Source organism: Macrobrachium rosenbergii, chromosome 3, assembly GCF_040412425.1.
Source record: "Macrobrachium rosenbergii isolate ZJJX-2024 chromosome 3, ASM4041242v1, whole genome shotgun sequence".
NCBI classification, from domain to species: domain Eukaryota; kingdom Metazoa; phylum Arthropoda; class Malacostraca; order Decapoda; family Palaemonidae; genus Macrobrachium; species Macrobrachium rosenbergii.
The window spans coordinates 80,231,798-80,251,228 of NC_089743.1; the positions used below are offsets into that span (position 1 = coordinate 80,231,798).

Genomic DNA, 19,431 nt, shown 5'->3' on the forward strand with positions numbered 1-19,431 from the left:
TATATTTAAGAGTATTTTTCTGTTTTGTTTGTTGTGAAATTTAAACTTTGGTTTGAACTGTTTTATGTAGAAAAATGCAATGAAGGGCTCAGTAAAGTTTATCATGTGCAATTTGGAGCTCATTGAAGTTTTCATAATAATACTCATTGATTTCTGTGTAAAATTACTGAGGGTATGAGGAAACAAACCTTCCCCACCATTTGCATTTATAAGGTTTGTGTAGTCAGTTCCATTTTTTGTTAATGTATAAAGGCTGTTACCAGATGCCAATATTCTACTTTATCATTGCTGGGATGAATGGCAAAGATTTCCTTACTCTGTAAAACTGTAGTTGCAATTTGGCCCTTGAGTACCCTTGCCAAGTCATTGGAAAGCTTTGACAGCATATGGAAACTTATTTTTATTTATTTTGGTGACAGGCTATTGTTATTTTTGGTTACCTGAAATGTCATTGTAAAAAAAGCATAATTACACTTGATATGGTTTTGTCTGTCATTTTATATTTTTTCTCTGATAATGCAAAGTTATTTTGCCTTTTGAGTAAGAATTCCTCTTACCCATTTTGCTAGGGATTTAACATCTACTAAAGAATTTAGCATTTATTATAGAGAAGTCTATGAATATTGATGTAGTGATATTTTCTTGGTGTATCACAACCTGAAGCTCATATTCATTGTTATTACTATTGATAACAATATTATGAATATTCCATTGTAATTTTATAGCTCACTTTAATTGTGACCTCTTAACCCAGAGCCTATTGTCAGTGTTTTTATTTGCATCGGTTGTTTTTTAAAAGCTTTTCTGCTTTTTTGCCTAATTGCTAAGCATATCGTTTTTGACTTATGACATAAGGGGCATGTTATGTAAATGAATGACCTGTGACCAGCTCTCTTCATATGTAAGTTGTCTTTAAAGAATTCCTTGACTAACATTGCATATACTCTGATTCTGTAGAGGCTTTTAGGAATGCAAGCATGGAAGCAGTTTTTCCATACAGTTATACTCTTTTTCTTTCTCATAGGTTTACAGAGAAGGCAACGTCGTGTTTTAGACACCAGTTCAACATACGTCCGGGGAGAAGAGAATCTACATGGGTGGAGACCAAGAGGGGATTCCCTCATATTCGAACATCAGTGGGAGTTAGAGAAAATTACTCGGTTGACGCAAGTTGAACACACTCGACATGTCCTTCTCTTGAGAGAAAAACTTGGCCTTGAAAAGTCTCCACTTCCTCGTAACCATCATCATGACATTACCAAAAGTGAAAAGGTTTGTGTTTTAAATGTAAGAACATGTATGCAGGTATTGGTAGTGATCATTCTGTAAGTATGAAAGCTAGCATTTGCTCTTTGAGGACAAGAGACATCCAATTGGAGGGCATGAGTGTCAGTCTATTTTCTTTTCTTTTTTTGTTTTATCACTACTGTAGAACTGTACTTTTTTAGTTAAGCATTTTTTACTACATATGTTGAAAACTAAAAGCTTCCACAAAATAGATGTATAATTGCATGTCCAAAAATGTATTAATCATGTACTCAGCCTTTTTTTTGAGTCACAGCAGTACAATATTTACTGACAGTTTTAATATCCAGAATATGTTTTGAAATAGCATGATACTATGTGAAAATTAGTAATTCGGTCATTTAGTCAACAGTTCAAGTTTTACATTTATTTTCCTGGTCTTACTTATAAAATAATTAGGGGTAGTAGTTAATTAAATTTTTGCACATCCAATTTTAGTAATGTTGCAGTTTTATTTTCTGTTTTGTAATATACTACATAAAGGCTTCCATCACTTCTATGACCTTTACTAGAAATAACATTGAACCTGTGACCTCTCTGTTGCTTATTTTTTATATACATATAAATGTATTTTATGGTAAAATAATATTTGTTTAATAACAAATCCATAACTTATAGTGGCATTTTAGTTGCCACAACATGTTCCACAGACAGACCTTCTTCAAAAGGGAAAATGAAGAGGAGCATTAGTCTCTGACAAGTATGCACATATGTAGTGTAGCTGATAGATCTTGGCTAACAACCTAACTCATTTCTTTTATTGTTTGTTTGTGCATATACTTATTCTTCAGCCCAGACCATGTGAATGAATTTTTGTCAAATGTTTATTCCTTTGTTTTATGTAATTGAAAAGTAACTTGTTCTTCTTACATTCAAAGTCTCACATTTTTTCATAGTTTACAGTTCATCCCATTACCCAACGTTTAAACTGGAAATTTATTGAATAAAAGCAAAATTTTCTCGGTAAAACACAAACTCTTTAGTTCAGCCCAATGAGAAGTGTTTTGGGATTAGATTGTTTCTAAATATTTGGGACTTCTTATAGTACAAATTTTTTTTTTTGTGATAAAAAAATCAGAAACAAGCTGGGTTAGTGTCACGATCCAAAGAATCGTTGCAGGTACTTTTAAACTCTAAACAATAAGCATTCAACACTAGCAGTTGAAATAAGGGAAATGAATATAAAAAGAAACTCTCACAACACTACAACACATTTATTCTTAACCATATTTACAAAGAAAATGGAGTGTTGCTTCCCCTTTGCTTTCATTCAACATGACACAACAAAATAAATCAAAGCAATTACAGATAGGGGGAACAGGTTGGAAGGTAGAGCAATTATAATACTTAAATGGTGAGTTATCCTTCATGGCTGGGGGTTCAGCTGAAGAGAAGATGCTGGCGCAGTGGCTTCAGGCTTGAAGATGTCACAGAAGGATGACTGGAGTTTTAGCTGAAGAGATGAAGCTGGCACAGTGACCATGAGCTGGAAGACATCACAAAAGGGATGTCTTCAGAATGGGGCAGCAAATGTTGTTTCTCCAAGAATCCAGAGATTGTGCTGACTACTTCTTGTCACAGGCAGGAAGGGCTGACTACTTCTTGTCACAGGCAGGAAGGAATGACTACTACTTGTCACAGGCAGGAAGGGCTGACTACTTCTTGTCACAGGCAGGAAGGGCTGACTACTTCTTGTCACAGGCAGGAAGGGCTGACTACTTCTTGTCACAGACAGGAAGGGCTGACTACTTCTCTTCATCACTAGTATGTAGGGCTTGCTGCTTCACCTGTCTCGGACATGGAGGGCTTAGAGACTTCTCACCACAAGCAGGAAAGTGGCTGCAGCTCCTTCTGTCTCAGGCAGGACAAGATTTTATGGAGATAAAGTAAAAATTACACAGAGGATACTCTCAGAACCTTGCTTGCCCAACTCCTGATTGCCCTCTCTGTGTCTCTGTCTGTCTAAGCAGTCTTTTCTGAAGCTTTAATTACTGTATGAGTGGAGCTAATGACGACAGACAATTGTCATTCTCATATAAGGAGTTTTTAGATTTTCTGCATACTGATTGGCTTAAAAAAACCACCCATTTCCGGTCACACCATAGAACTTTTAGAACAAATTTTCTGATGCAGTGCAGATCCTGTATTGTGCCATCTTACAAAGTGTGGCATGAGAGACCACGGTGTCTCCACAAAAAAAAAAAAAAGTTTCTTCATCGAGTCGCCAATTTGCCAGGAAGTGTTGACAGCAGGAACTGATAGGCACTGAAACCTTCTCGCAAACACAGGAAGCAGTCACGTCTTGGAAAAAGAGATATTTCTTTTAATATATTTTTTCCACATTATTGCATCTACCCATGACAGTTAGTAGTTATTAGTACCTTTCCAGTTTTTTCCTTACCTTAGGTCTTAGAGCTTAGGGTATGTAGGCTTGTGTGAGTCACGGTTTTTTTATTCCATCCATAGTGGCAGTGTTACATTGTCTATTATATTTTTCGTTATGCTTCATTTTTTCAAATTGAAATGCTCGAGTGCAGTTCATCATGTTTTGTAATTAAATGTTTCCATGTTGAGCTATTGACATAGTTAATATTGAATTTATGGTGAAGATTTTATTACAGTGATTCATTATTTCATACTCTTAACACTAATTAATTGATAAAAGTAAACCTTTCATTGCTTCAGAGAGGCTAACCTGTTCTTCACATGTGGAATGGTCTTGAGTGTCAGTGGAGGAAGTGTAATAAAGAGGTGTTAAAGAGGAAATCCTTCTGTTCATCATCAGATTTGTTGTTGCCATTTTTTATTACCCAGAGAAATCTCAGCTGTTCTCTCTCTCTCTCTCTCCAAACCAAATTGTTTTCTTACTACTGATAAAGCAGCACTTTACATGTTGACAGTGTACTTGTAGATGATGCACCCAGAAAGTGATTTCCTAAGCAGACCAGTGGAATAGCTAATATATCTCTTCTGTGGGAGAGTCAGTGCAACAATAATGGGAGAGTTTAACTTCGCCAGATCAGAAATGGAAGTGATCTCCCCAAAGCAACCAGTGCATCTGCAGCAGAGAGCACGATACACCAAACTGGTTGTTGTCTCAAGTATCACTTGACCAAAAGCTGCTTACATTTGCATTTTTTGACCTGCTCTTTTTGAAGTAACTTACCCTCTAACGTTACCTGAGGTGCTTATATATGAAGAAGCCAAGGCCCTTCTCAGTTACTTAAAAATTCTAACCCACTTGGTACCAGTGGGCCAAGAAGCTGCATGGGTTTCAAGCAACTCGACTTCAGAAGTTATTGAAAGATGATCTGCTCTGCTCAGTACCAGAAGACCAAAACTACTCACCTTTGCAATTGAGTTGCTCATGTTCACTGAGCAGCTGCTTGTTTTCTCAGAGATCAGAGATTCCCCTACTCCCAAAGTAGGCAGCCTTTTGCTGATCTGGGCATTCCTTCTATCCAATCCAGGAGAACATGATTTGACTTGGAATTTGACACTTATACTTTTAATGGAACACTACATTGGAGTCTGAGTCATAGTGTCCATTTTTCAACCTGAAAAGGACGTCAGAGAATACTACTATAACTTTTAACTGACTGTTCAATGAGAACATTTTTCCATGTTATTATGGCCCTTCCTAAGTTCACCAATCATCCTCAGGTACTGAACTTGTCTCAGGATGATACACAGCTGTCTTTTCATCCACCATCTCTTTTTTTTTCTTTTTTTAATTTCACACCTCACACCCCATGATGTATTTACACAGGAGAAGTCAGTCATGACATCTGAGTATGCCCTCTTATGGATCCTCCATTCCAATTAGATATCGATAGCATGGGTAACAGTCTCCTTATAGTGGAAGGAGGCTTATCAAGCCAACAAATAGACCTCCCATGAGGAGGCAAAAACTTTTCTACAACCCCATATCCTCTTGTCAGAGCTTATCTCTGCACAGACATTGATGGTCATTTAAAAGTTTTGTTTGAGGTTACTAAATTCTCTTCCTGAGGACAAATACAGCTTTGTCTTCAAGTAAAGAATGAAGAGGTAAAATCAGTGATGAGTATGGGATCAGTAGTCCAGGAAGCTTAGGCACCTTGTCAGAAAAGAACAGGAGTTGTCATAAAAGTCATTTAGGCTTTAAGTTAATTTTCTTGACTTGAGAAGCTTTCAACCATTGCGTCAGGCAGGATGGTAGGAGTAATATCAGACAACACAACATCCATTGCTTATTTAAAACATTAGGGAGGTAAAAGGTTGGAAAGCCAAGGTCATGTAGCCACACAAATCTTCATGTGGTCTGAGGAACACTGTCAACATTACTCCAAGGTTTATGCTAGAAAACACAAAGTTCTGGTGGACAGCCTCAGCAAGAAGAATTAGGTTTTACCATCAGATTGGTCTATCCATTCTGAAATTTGTGTTGCTTTTTGGCAGCTTTGGAGTTCTCAGTGGCAGATTTGTGTGCCAGTAGCAGCAACAACAAAATACAAATATTTTGCTCAGCTCTACTGAATCCAGTAGCCTGGGATTGGGTGCATTTTTACATCCTTAGGACATGTAGTTGTACTCCTCCCTCCATTTGCTAAGTAACCAATTGGTTCTTAGCCACGTAAAATAAGTCTAATCCTTCGGGCCAGCCCTAGGAGAGCTGTTAATCAGCTCAGTGGTCTGGTTAAACTAAGGTATAATAGGCAGACCCAGGAAGCTTGCCAGCTGGAGGTATGTTTGTAAACAGCCATACTTCAAAATGCAGTTAAAATTTAGACTTACATTTCTGAGGATTATCCAGCAAAATTTCAGAAAGATGGTTTTCTTAAATGGCACCCAAGGTAGTTAGAGACTTCACAGCACAGATGTATAATATAATCAAAACGGAAATCATATATGGTTGGTTTTGTGGAAGAGAAATGAACCCAGTCTGTACCTCTCTCTCTGAAATAGCTGATTTCTTATCATTTCTAAGGGAGCACAGTAGCATTATCACTTTCAGCCATCAGGAGTTACAGGTCAGCCCTTTCACAAGTATTTCTCGCTTGTGGAACTTTCCCAGATCAGGAGCCCTACATCTTCATCTTTAAAAATGGGTTCCCAGAAGAACTGTTAAGCTGTTGAGATGGGACCTGTCTTAAAAAAAATAAAAGCACTATGTGAATATTTGGATCAAACCTCTTTACTCTCCTTTATGTTGAGGATGGTCATACTCTTGGCATTTTTTACCTTTGCAGCAGGTCAGTGAGTTTTATACTTTAGCAGGTGAAGTCACACAAAAGACTAGAACTCAATAGGCTTATTTTTTGCCATGAACTTTGTTGTGAAGACCTAAACCACTGGGATCTTTGACTATATTACAGCACTTTTTACATTCATATAATTAAGGAAACAGGGACTTCAGATGAGGTTCATCAGTGCTTTTCTTATTCACAGGAATAACCAAAATACCCATCGTAAGTGAAATTTCTTATAGGCTCAGGAGAGTAGTTATCAGAACTATTAGAGTGTGACAGATGGCAAAGCATTTCAGGTGAAGGTCAGTGCTCAGCTTTATCAAATCAACACTTTTTAAACACTATATATTAATAATGCCAATGACTTAAATTTTTTTCTATGGGACAGCATATTAAATGGGATCAGTTACAGCAGCAGAGATAAGTGGTCCCTTCTGCTGGCAATTGCAACAATCATGACATACCTACCTTCTCGTTCTCCATTACGATACCTTTATTATGTAATCTTTCAGTTTATTTAGTTGTGCTTTATGGATAAGGAGCAGGGTATTAAACAATATGAGTTGATATCTTAAAAATGAGAACATACCCCCAGTTAACCTTCTCTGTGGACACTTTGTGCTCTTTACAAGCAATCTTCAGGAATGTACATATAGTTTGTAGCTCATATCTCTTATCCCAATTAGAACCGTTTCCCATGTTAGCAGTGTGAGAATCTGACAAACGAATCCTTCCCACCTAAATTGAAATTTGTCATTAAAGTTGTGGATTTATTTCTCCATTCCCTACTTTCCAGTTGTCAGAGGTTCATGGTAAATGAGGAATGAGATGGACTGTTAGCCAAAACCCATCAGACCCATTGTGCATTTTGGCACATTTCCTCTGTAGGAGTTTGTCTGTGGAAGAGTTTGTGCCAAGGAAAATGGGATTACTGTATATTTAAAATAAGGTTTTACTTTGCATTTTTAGAATAAACTATATTTTGCATTTGCTTGCTGATCTGCCATATTGATATAACTTTCAGGATACAGAAATTAAAACATTCACATAAAGCATTGTGGATGTCTTCACCAGATGAATGTACACTCAGCTTGAATCTTGAATGCTTGACCATAATTTGTTGTTTCCCAATAACTATTGCTTATTGTTCTATGTAGTAATTGGGTCATAAGTGCTTTATTACTTAACCCTTTTGAGGAATAATACCTTCATTATATGGATTGACTTGGGGTTAGAGACACATAATTACATTGTGATGGATATATGTCTAGCAGCAGTAGTGATTTTTGCAGCCATTACAAAGAGTAATACACTTTTTAAGCTTTATATATATATATATATATATATATATATATATCTCTCTCTGTATATATATATATGAAAGCATCAGCTGGGAAGGACTGTTTCTTTTTTTTTCTTATTTTCATTTAGTGGTAGGCTTTTTCCTTCTTCAGTATGAGTTTTAGCATTACCTTTAGTACCATTTGTTAGTGCATTCATAATGAAAATATGGGTTTTTATGATTAGAGCTTACATCTAAAATAGAATCAATGTCACAACCTTTATAGGTGCTAGCAGGAACAGATGGTTTTCTGAAAGTTTTTATGAGTGGAACCCCAGGGTTTAGATATAAAGAAGTACATCTGTCTAGGAAGGACCCTTACAAAATTGCTCAGCCAAGGTGTTATAATTTGACACCCTCCTGGTGGATGAATACTGGTGAAAACTAGATCCACATGAATAATATTTTGGGAAAATTTTAAAAGATATGTTGAGGAAATTTTAAAACAAGGGAAAAACCCCTATATTACGCATAACTGAGGGATAGTGTCTCATAATAATATTCCTCAAATTGAAATGTAACAATTGAGGGAAAAAAGCATTTGGTTTGTAAATGTATAACTGTTAGGTTCTGTTTTTCACCTTACATAGTGGATAGTAGTTTGCTAAAATGTTTACAAAGATCAGTGATCTTCATTCTTTTACTGTCAACTGTTTCTTGCTGAGAATTTATTTACCCACAATTAGACTTAAGGTTTTGCTGTGAAGCTAATCAATTGATTTCCATAGCATTGAAATAAATATACGATACTGTGTAATATTATACTTTGATATTGTGCACATTTGGATTTATTATTGGATTGTTGAAATTATTCAAGTAAGAAGGAAACTCACTACAGGGTGAGTGTTATACAGGGTAATTTCAAGCATGACAAAGTTGTGAACATTTATTTTAGAACATTAAGATTTAGGTAGCTTTGCAGTATTTACCGTATTTGCTGGTGTATTGGATGCACTTTTTTATTTTTAAATGTATAAAAAAAACTGCCTTGTGTTCAATGTGGCTGTATTATGGATGGGAGACTGAGCGCCATTGGGTAGGCTAGGCCTAGCCCACGTCGAGTATACTGGGTAGGCAGAAAAAATTGTTGCTCATTAACTAATAATAAAATATTGAAAACAAGCCAGATTATCAGTCTGTTATTACAAACTTTTGAAAAATTGCTTACGATACTTCGGCAATTAGCCTGTCAGCCATTTGCAATGAGTGGATGTAAACAAAAACATAGCTCCACTCTGGTGGCCTGTCATAGTAACACAAACATTGTTTATTTTATGATAAATTTCATGCAAAGAATCATACATTTTTTCCCTACAAAATCACATTAAAATATCTTTCAATAAATGTATGGTGAAACATACTAAAATTGTTTATTTCACAAAATTTCCTTGTAAAATAGGGGTGCATCTTATGTGAGGGTGCGTCTTATATGATGGCAAATACGATAAATAAAAAAGCAGGGTTTATGATGTGACTTTCTGTGTCAGTAAAAACATTCCTCAAAACTAATTAAAGCTTCACTTTCAAAATCACATCCCTTTACTGCAGCTGTAATTACACCATTTTTCAATGGGAGTACAACCTGAATTTGTAATTTTACAACTCAGGTTGTATTCCCGTTGAAAAATGGTGTAATTACAGCTGCAGTTAAAGGATGTGATTTTGAAAGTGAAACTTTAATTAGTTTTGCTGAATGCTTTTACTGAAACAGATTTTTGTATAAATGCATATTCAGTTGAAGATTATCACCCATTTGCATAAAAAGAGCAAATATTTTTCCTGTTACTCCAATTTTTTCATAGGAAAAGGGCAGACTTTTTCAGATTTATTGTGTCACAATGTTGAAGAATTTTTTGGCAAATCATTAGAAATTTTCTTATTTTATGCTTAAGTGGCAGTTTTTCACTTGACATTGAAAAGGTTAAGCAGTTTTGCACTTTTTCTTTTTTCCATTGAAAGGGTTAAGCAGTTTTGCACTTTTTCTTTTTTCCTTTTTTCTTTTTAAAAATGCACATGCTTTTCTACATCATTCATCACTTACTGCCTCTCGCTCTTTATACAATAAGCTCTTTCTTCCTGTAATCTTGCAAAAATCTGTAAAAGCTGAATGTAAAATTTCTTCCTTCTCCAGCATCTTTTCACCCACCATCCTTTTACGCAGGAGGTGGCTAATCAAGCAGCCAAGGCTGGATGCAACCCCCAGGCGGTGTTAACACGCTGTTCTTCCCGAGATTCAGCGCCAACAGACTCAGACACCATGAGTGAAGCAGAAAGGGCTGTTGCTCTCAAATTTGCAAGACTCATGCAGGTAGTTATTTAATAAAACTAAGGAATTCCATGTTTACTTTTGTAAATGGAGACCTTTATCTGTTTATATTTGAGTAATAACTAGATTTCTATGTAGTATATAGACAATTAGTGCAAAGGAAAACATTTTGTTTCAGAAAATATAAGTATCTTCATGTTTTATTTACTTGTATAGGGTCGCTCTATACAGCTACATAATAAACAAGAAACACCTGCACAGACGCCTAATGACGAACCTGATGCTCTAACAACATCAGTCACCTCCTCTTGCTCTTCCACCACCTCTACAGAGTAAGTGTATTATATGCTAATTTTGAAATTCTGTTAAAATGAGTAAAAAGTACTTCACATATAGTATGTGTGTGATGATTACGAAAATGTTCTAATGTTTGTATTAAGTACAGCTTTTCAAGTCTTCTCCCCATAGGAGGATAGTGCCATCAGTGCACCTCACGTGGTGCACTGTAGGCATTACTCAAGGGTCTTTGCAGCAGCCCTTGAGCCCCTAGCTGCAACCTCTTTCATTTCTTTTACTGTACTATCTCTGTTCATATTCCATCAGTTTCCCTTAAGTCCCAGCACTTTGCCTTTGGCTCAAATTCTACCTAATTTGAAGTGTTCTGTACATCAGGATTTGACAATGTACAATGTTCCACACAAAAAATAACCAAACAATAACATTATAAAATATTTAAGGCTGAATGCATTTAAGTCCTTTTATTAGGTCAGCAACCTCTGATGGATCTTATATGAAGAGATTATTTTCAAAATTCACCATCATCAAAATCCTGTCATTTGGTATTACAACAGCTGATGGAATAGAGAGCTCTCACTTATTCATGCTAGTAGCCAAATTTGTGATGAAAATGTGCTGCCGGTAGCTTATGTTAGCATATGCAAAATCTTAGGCCTACCTTGAATTTACTTAGCATACACTGTGCATGCACATCTACGCACACATACACACAAACTCAGTAAAACACAGAATGAGTCCAAACACAGTGGCCCTAATATTATAAAAATGCTAGAGGCAAAACATCCGAAATTGAGCTCGTTACTCAGTAAAATTAACATTTTGTTACAATGCACACAAGATCTGTGCTATAGCTTCCACCTGTTTACATCAACGCTTGCCAGGGCATAGCTTATGTATACATACATATTTGAATTCACTAAAACTAATAAACATACTGTGTTGAACAGTATACAGTACTGTACCTTAAAGGTTATCAAAGTATTTTTCAGCAGCTAAGTTTACAATAGTCATATCAAGTGCAAATGTTGAAAATGACAGTAATTGTAACCCTTGATCAGCATTTTGGGAGTGGATCATAGTACAAGTAATTCATCAAATGCCTGTGGGTCAGTGGAGTGTTACTAGTTGAAAGACTTGGAAATGCTACTTAAATGTGGCATTCCTTTGGAAATGAAAAACATGAAATTCCAACAGTAGATTCAGGCTGTATTAATTTGTTTCTGTCAGCTTTATTATTCCATAAAATCTGTTATTCATTAAGATGATGGGGTTTAAAGATAAAAAAAAATCACTAACAGGAATAAGTTTCTTTAGTCAGTCATATTAGTTACAATTATTTGAAGAGCTTCCAAAGAACGTCTAAAATCATTGAAAATGATAAAATTCTATGGTGCCATGCTTTTAATAATCTTAAGTACTGAGCACATGAGATTAGAGTATTCAACTTGAAGCTCCTGCAAACACCCTTTGAATAGGAATTATAAGAGTTTCTTACTGGCTAATTTCAACACTGTTGGGCACCTAATATTCTCTTGAAATTAGCAGCTCTGTGTTTTTCCATCTTTATTTTTCTGGTCATGATGCTTAGTTTGCTTTTTTTTGTGGTTTCAGATTGGCTTCTCCAGAGAGGCCTAGAGCACCTGTACCAGATCTCCACATTCCCCTCGGTGGTTCAGCAGTTGTGCCAGCAGAATCTCCGCTTGCCAGTCCTGGTGATTCACAGGGATCTTCGCCTTTGGTAGAACGCCGACCAATGCCACTGTTTATACCAGAAGTAGAAGAAATTCGAATTTCTCCCGTAGTTAGTCGCAAAGGCTACCTCAACGTTTTGGATGACCGTACTAACTCATGGATTAAAAGATGGGTTGTAAGTTTTCGGAATAGTTTAATGCATTTGAGTGAGATGCCAGTATACACAGGGCAAAACCAATTTTATGAAAGGTATATAGTGTACAATTAAATAACTACGTATTTATAATGCAGTACTAATAACTTTTTTAAGTGGTTAGTGAATGTTGAAATTAAGGAGATTAAAGAAAGGCTGTATATCAGTGACTTAATTTTAGATTAACATTTCAATACTACTGTATAGTATCTGAAAGAAAATCAGCACACAGACACACAAAGTATTCCCTCAAAGGCCTTTTGGTAGGTTTCCCTCTTGTGAAAGTTCCTCATGCATGTATATACAGTAGTATGAAAGACACAATGTTACTGGGTCAAATTTAGGAGGATGACAAATTCTCAAAAAAAATGAATACCTTAGATGCATGTACAATGTAATGTAAAACATTAACGATAAAATAGGTCGGGGAATTCTCCTAAGGCTTGTGATTTTTTAAAGAAAAAACTTGTAAACTGTAATTGGTAATTAAATGTTAAGTACTGCATAATGAATAATTTTCTATCGTTATGATTTAATGAAACAATTGTTACAAGTATTTACCAAAAAATTATGCAATTTTTTCCTTGTTAAAAGCTGCATGCAGAAAAGTAACATGCACTAACTTTTTCAGTTATATATGTATAGAAAAATTACAGTAATTTTGTTCTCTTTCTTTCTTCATAATACAACATTCTCGTTTATGATTAAATCTTAGAAAAGAGTTCATTCTATCTATAAGTGGATCTCATTCTATCTATACAGTAAGTGGATCTGTCATGAGAGAGATAGAGAGAGAGAGAGAGATTACAGTATTTTTATAATAAAGTTGTTTCACCACAAACCCATTGCTTATAATATAGCCCATTTGTGTCAAATGAAATCCCAGACTCCTTAGCATCCTGACAAAGAAGATTAGTCGCAGCCAATAGTCATGTGCAAACACTCGTGGATCTCAGGTCCGTAGTGGCCTACTGTCTCACTTCCTGTTATTCTCAAGAATTGCCTTCATTTAATCATCCATTCACTCTTTATTTGATGCATCTCACCACCTTTTGTACCATCTAATTTCATTCACTAGCATTATTTTCACCACCTTTTAAGAGGTATTCAGTGGAGAGAATTTTTTTTAGTAAGTTCCCTTATTCCTTTCTTTTCAAGATTATGCTGCTTTTGTTCGACTAGCCCTTAAGGGATGGGCTAATTAATGCAACCCCCCAGACCAGGCAAACTTTAAGGTTGGCCAGTTTAAGAAAAAGCACATCAATGGAAAGCGGAAGATATGCAAATACACATGGTGTAAGAAAAAAATTCTAAAACATTTTCCCTACCTCCCACAGGAAGTTGAAAGTGACTACAGTATTTACAACCATATGTGGGACCTCTTTCACAAAACACTCGTAAATTTTACCAAGCTATACATGTTTTTTCTAATAATTTATTTTATTTTGTAAAATTATAATTACAGCTCTCACAATATAACAGATAAGAAATAAAATCAATTACAAATTCTGAGCATACTTGTAAAATATTTGCATAGTTTTACTGAGATTAGGAAATGTAGTAACTTTTTTTTGATTTATACATGTTTTTTCTAATATTTCTTTGCAAAATTACAATTATAACTGACATCATATCATAAAAGATAAGAACTAAAACCAACAGCAATCCCTGGGTATATTTATGAGCAAATAAACAAAAAGATGTCAGTTCTCACATTATTTACCAGACTGGCAGTACAGTAGCTACAGAACAAAAGGTACCTGCATTACTAAAGCTGAAAGTTCTGGGGCTTCTTTATTCTCATCACCATAGGCCTCTCTGTCTTGTCATGGTATCCTTAAAAACTTAGAATTATTAGTCATATGTCACTACACCTTACACTTTGATAAGTGTTGTCACCTTTATTGGAATTACCCTCTTAGACTTGCAATCCACATACTGTATTGTATTTTCAAGGTTTCAGCCTTGTAATACAACTCAGTGTTTATTTACAGCTTGGGCACTTTTACCTTAATCCCAAATGCATCCACTAATAAACCAACTCTGAAATTTTACCATCTTATTTCATAAGTTGGCGGTATTTTGTTGACATTATAAGTACATATAGGTTTGTAATGGAAAATTTTAATAAAAAATTATTACAAATCCATACTTATGATCAGCTTCATCCTCCTGACCCCTCCTTTTCTTACAGCTAATTATTCAGATCATTTAAGAAGTGCAACAGTTAGCCACTGGTTACCTAGGATCCATGAGTGGTTGCTTAGGGACAGTGTACTGATCTGTCATCTTTCAGAAGGCTGATGTGCCACAGTTTTTGTTTGGCACCAAATGAGCTATAAATTAAGGATTTGTGTGATATATATTTTTTTGAAATTAGATGGATATAAATTATATGTATATTTTTTTTCATGAGATGCTTAAATTTAAAATGAAACTTCATATAAGTAAATTGTTTTTGATCTGATAAAGTTGCAGGCAATTTTTTTTTATACTGTATTATCTTTGTCTTTGTTGCCTTTGCTAGTTTAATGCTGTAAATACACCTACATATTGCAGGTAGAAGCCAAAATGAAGGGAAAGCAATTTTAATTTTGGGTGACATGGCTCCTGAAAAATATTAAGTGTTTTTTTTTTTTTTTCAAGATATTGTATCATCATAAATCATACGGTTGTACTGTACTGCAATACAGTATTACTAAAATATTGCATTACTAAAATTTACTATTTTAGCAATGCAGGTTATTGCACTACTAAAATACTATATGTATTTGTACAAAAAGTAAACTGTCTCATACTGTAGCACTCTTGATTATGTATGGTTAAGCAATTGTGAGGAGCATTTCTGGAATTTGGTATACTCTACCTAATGTAGCATTTTTGTGTCATTTATGCCAGAATTTGAAATTAAGTGTATAATCACTTCATGTAGTGCATAACATCTTCTCTAGCTATAATTCTGTATTTACAAGGTTGTGCGTAGGCCGTACGTATTCATTTTCCGAGATGAGCGTGATCCAGTGGAACGGGGCCTGATTAATCTGGCTACTGCTCAAATAGAGTACTCAGAGGACCAACAGGCTATGGTGCGAATACCCAATTCTTTCAGGTATGTTCCTATAATTTTTTAAATACAAATATACATTCCTTAACATCTGCGATATGTTCTATCAAGTAGGATATAAAGTGACACCACTTATAATATTACAGTGGACCCCCGCCTATTCGCAGTTCCGGATTCGCGGCTTCACCTATTCATGGATTTCTCTGTGGAACATATATACACATTATTCACCAAAAATTCACCTATTTGTGGTATTTTTCATTGAGAAATATTCACAAATTCTGTATTTTTGTATCATTTTCATGACTAAATGCACTTTTTGTGATAAAACTATTAAAATATTCAGGTATAAGCAATTTTAGAGGGTTTTTTGGTGTTTTGAACTACCAAATAGGCAGTTATAAGCATTTTAGGGGGTTTTAAGTATTTGCAGATTTTAGCTATTCGCGGGGGCTAGTGGTACACACATACCCCGTGAATACCGGGGGTCAACTGTGTTCAGAACAAGCCTGCTATGACATAACACTTTACTTGTGCTGACTAAATAACCAGAATACTAGGCTTACTTACAGTACATATCAATGTCAGCCTTGTTAATCATGATTCTGCCTTTTAACTTTTAAAAGAATATTCCGTAGAAAATATCAAAATGTATGAAAGACTTTAAAAGTATTTTTAAGACTTTAAAAGTATTTTATTGAATTGAAGTACATACATAGTAGTAGAAAGTCATTGTCTTCTTTAAAACAATAATAAATCTCAAAATGCAGCAAATTAAATGCTTTCAATCTACTGATGAAGCACTGCATAAATTTTTGTTCATGCAAAATTACTTGAGAATTTAGCTTATTCAAAGCTACTTAGATGATGGCCATGAGCTCTGGCATCTTGGCCTCCCTAATATTAATAAGAAATTAGTAATGAGGATTTGTAACAGACCCCTTCTAAACACTGACATCATGAATATTATAAATACAGTACTGTGATACCTTAACTTCCCTTACTGTGTAGTGACTAGATAATGCTTTGGGTGTTTAAACCTTTGCTTAATAAAGACATTGTAATTTGGACAGTTTAAGATGGGATACTTCCTCAAAAAAAAGTGTGCATTCTTCTGAAAAAAAAAAAATCTTTTAAAAGTTATTTAGACAACTAATTAAGTAGAAAGATTTACAAAAATGAGGTCATTCATTCTTCACTACAAAGTACCGTATATTTCCGCATATAAGACGACCTTTAAATCATAAAATCACCCCTAAAAATTGGGGGTCTTATACTACCATTCTAAAAATCAAATCTTGAATTTTAAGTGATGTTTATCGGTAGGCTAGCCTCGGTCTTGGTGCGATAACCACTGACATACATGAAAAGATTCACATTATGAAATAAGGTGATAATAAAGGTAATCAAATCATTTTTACCTTATATATTATTGGCATATCTTCATAATAAATAGCCAATTCAAGGAATAATTCCATATCAGTGAAATCAACTTTTATCTGTGCAAGGCCAGCCAGCTGACAAAATGTAAATATCGAGTTATGGTTGCGGTCACAGCAACCTTTATCTTTTGGTAATGTAGTGTAATTGCGGTAGTAATAAAATTTAGGATAACATAATATTCATTTTTCATTAGAAATTCAGGCTGTTTGTAACTTTTTAGAACAATTCAGTCATACGAACAATAATTGTGCAAGATAATTATCATACTTTATCGTATTATTGTTAGGGGTTGCTTATGATTGGCAATGAAATGTAAACAAAACAATGTTTTCCCTTTTAGGCAATGTCTGTAGGAAAAACATGATATAGAATCGACTTTGTCATTTCGTTTACCATATATACTTGTTAATGAGCGATCTTGTGCATCGTGCGACCCCCAAATTTTCACCCATAAAAAATGACTTTATCATGTATCTCGTGTATCATGCGAGTTCCTTTTTTGAGAGACCAGATTACTATGAACTAACCTCTTTTACTCCATCTCTTTATCCCACCTTCTAGTTAAATAAGTTAAAAAAATAAAAGCAAATGATAAAAGTATCATTAGTTGTGTTATACTTGTTGAGTAAACGGGTACAGCAATAAACAACCGAACGAGAAACAACTGTTTTGCTACGAACACTGTCTAGGCCATGGCTATGAACAACCGAGTCGGATAACAACAGCCGTTTTGCTTGCATTTCAACCATCGTACGATAACAAACAATTACTGTAGTTATGTTACAAATGACGTTAAGTAGAATAGGACTGATATGTATTTTACATTATACCCATATTCGCTATGGAGAAAAGATCGTAAGGAAATATACCTCTAAATTTAAGCTGCAAGTTGTAGCTGAAGCTGAGAAAACAAAAATGTTCAAGCACTAATGACTATAAATTATCATGCATCGCCAACATGGATGAAAACTCCCATTGGAGAGAAAAGTATTTTAATCAAAACTACTGGGCATGAAAGAACATATTTTACTGTTGTTTTAACATGTTTGGCAAATGGGTTATCTTTAAACGGAAATTGAATTGATACCGAAACAAAAATTCCCAGAAGGTATCGTTGTCCATGTTCATGAAAACCTAAACAATGCAAATGGTGCATGATCGCTATGTTTGTACAGTATTTTATAATACAATTAGCAATATGCAAATATATGCAATATTACTGGATACAGTGAAGTAAAGCATAACTTGGTAAAAGATCCATGGAAAAGATGTAGTTCGTTATGTTTGTATTTTATAATACGATACTAATATGTGAATATTACATACGCTAATTTTATATTTCATTTATGATGTGACCCCCTTAAAATTAGCTTCAAAATTAGGTCTTCAAAAGTCACATAATATGCGAGTATATATGGTATTTTGAATTTTGTCATATTTTTTTACCTCGTCTTATCTAAAGGTCGTCTTATACGTGAAAATATACGGTACATAGTGTACTGTTTCCAAATCTTTCGCTGGTTTGAGATATGCTACAGTAACTTCAAATCTTTCACTAACTAATATTGCTTGCCTTCACAGCAAAATTGTATCCCATTTCACCTGCTCTTGAGATTTTCTATGATTCTAAATGTTCAGTAGAAGCACTTTCAAAATACTGCATTTTATATTTACAATTTTCTTACCCAGATCAAATACTTTTCCCATAAATAAATTATTTGAATATGGCATCAATGGTGCTGGATCACAAGTTCACTTAGGCATTAAGGACATTGAAAGTTCAGATAAAAACGCAAAATTTGTGGCTGTGAAGATTAGCTCAGAAAAAATTCCCATTAACCATTCAGTAGTATTGCTAGAGTACATTACAGTGAATAAACAGCAGATTCCAGTGACTTATGAAGCTGATAATCCCTAATTAAAATATTAAACCCACAATAGGTTCATGGCAATAATTAGTTCTAGAAGAAAATGTCCAAAATTATTGGTGTGACTTCTAGCATGTTGTAACTCATGACCTGAGCTACAGTAGATGATTCAACCTCGTATATAAATTATATATATATATTTTTTGTGAATGCCAAATTTATGCTACCAGCAAATAAAGGTCTTGTACACAAATCCTCTAGACTTTTGTCAAGATTTTCATAATTTTCAATTTATCCAGTTACTATAATACTTTTTGAATATGTAATTTTATCAAATAAGATATAATTATGTATTTAAGGACAGACCCTTCAGACTACCTCTAGAGACAAGAATTTTAACAGGGTGCTCTCATTTTGTAACTATTCAGAAGTAGACAAGATGTCTCAGTGTTACTTGTGGAAAGTTTGAGTGTTGTGATTATCTCTGTATACAACTGAGCATCAGCAGTGTATTGATGGTTTTTTCTTATGTAAGTTTGCACTGTTTGGAATCCATGTATATAAAAGACTGGCCTAGTAAACAGTAAACAATATCCATCATCATTCACACTTCTGTGTTGGGTGTTCCCTTTATAAGTGATTAGCGGTGACAAATTTTCTCCATCTGGTCCAAACCCTCTTCTATGCATATTCATATTTTTCAGATATTCCCAGATACGTATTCCCACTG

The 19,431-nt window shown here is 34.7% G+C and overlaps 1 protein-coding gene across 1 annotated transcript in view; it reads left to right on the forward strand.

Annotated features, from left to right (window-relative positions):
* Positions 1-19,431, forward strand: part of unc-104 (kinesin family member unc-104) — a 184,289-nt gene that overhangs the window by 154,962 nt on the left and 9,896 nt on the right. The window contains 5 exon segments of the mRNA XM_067083286.1: positions 1,025-1,272; positions 10,010-10,186; positions 10,361-10,476; positions 12,053-12,308; positions 15,299-15,435. Of these exon segments, the coding sequence (XP_066939387.1) occupies positions 1,025-1,272; positions 10,010-10,186; positions 10,361-10,476; positions 12,053-12,308; positions 15,299-15,435 (934 nt within the window).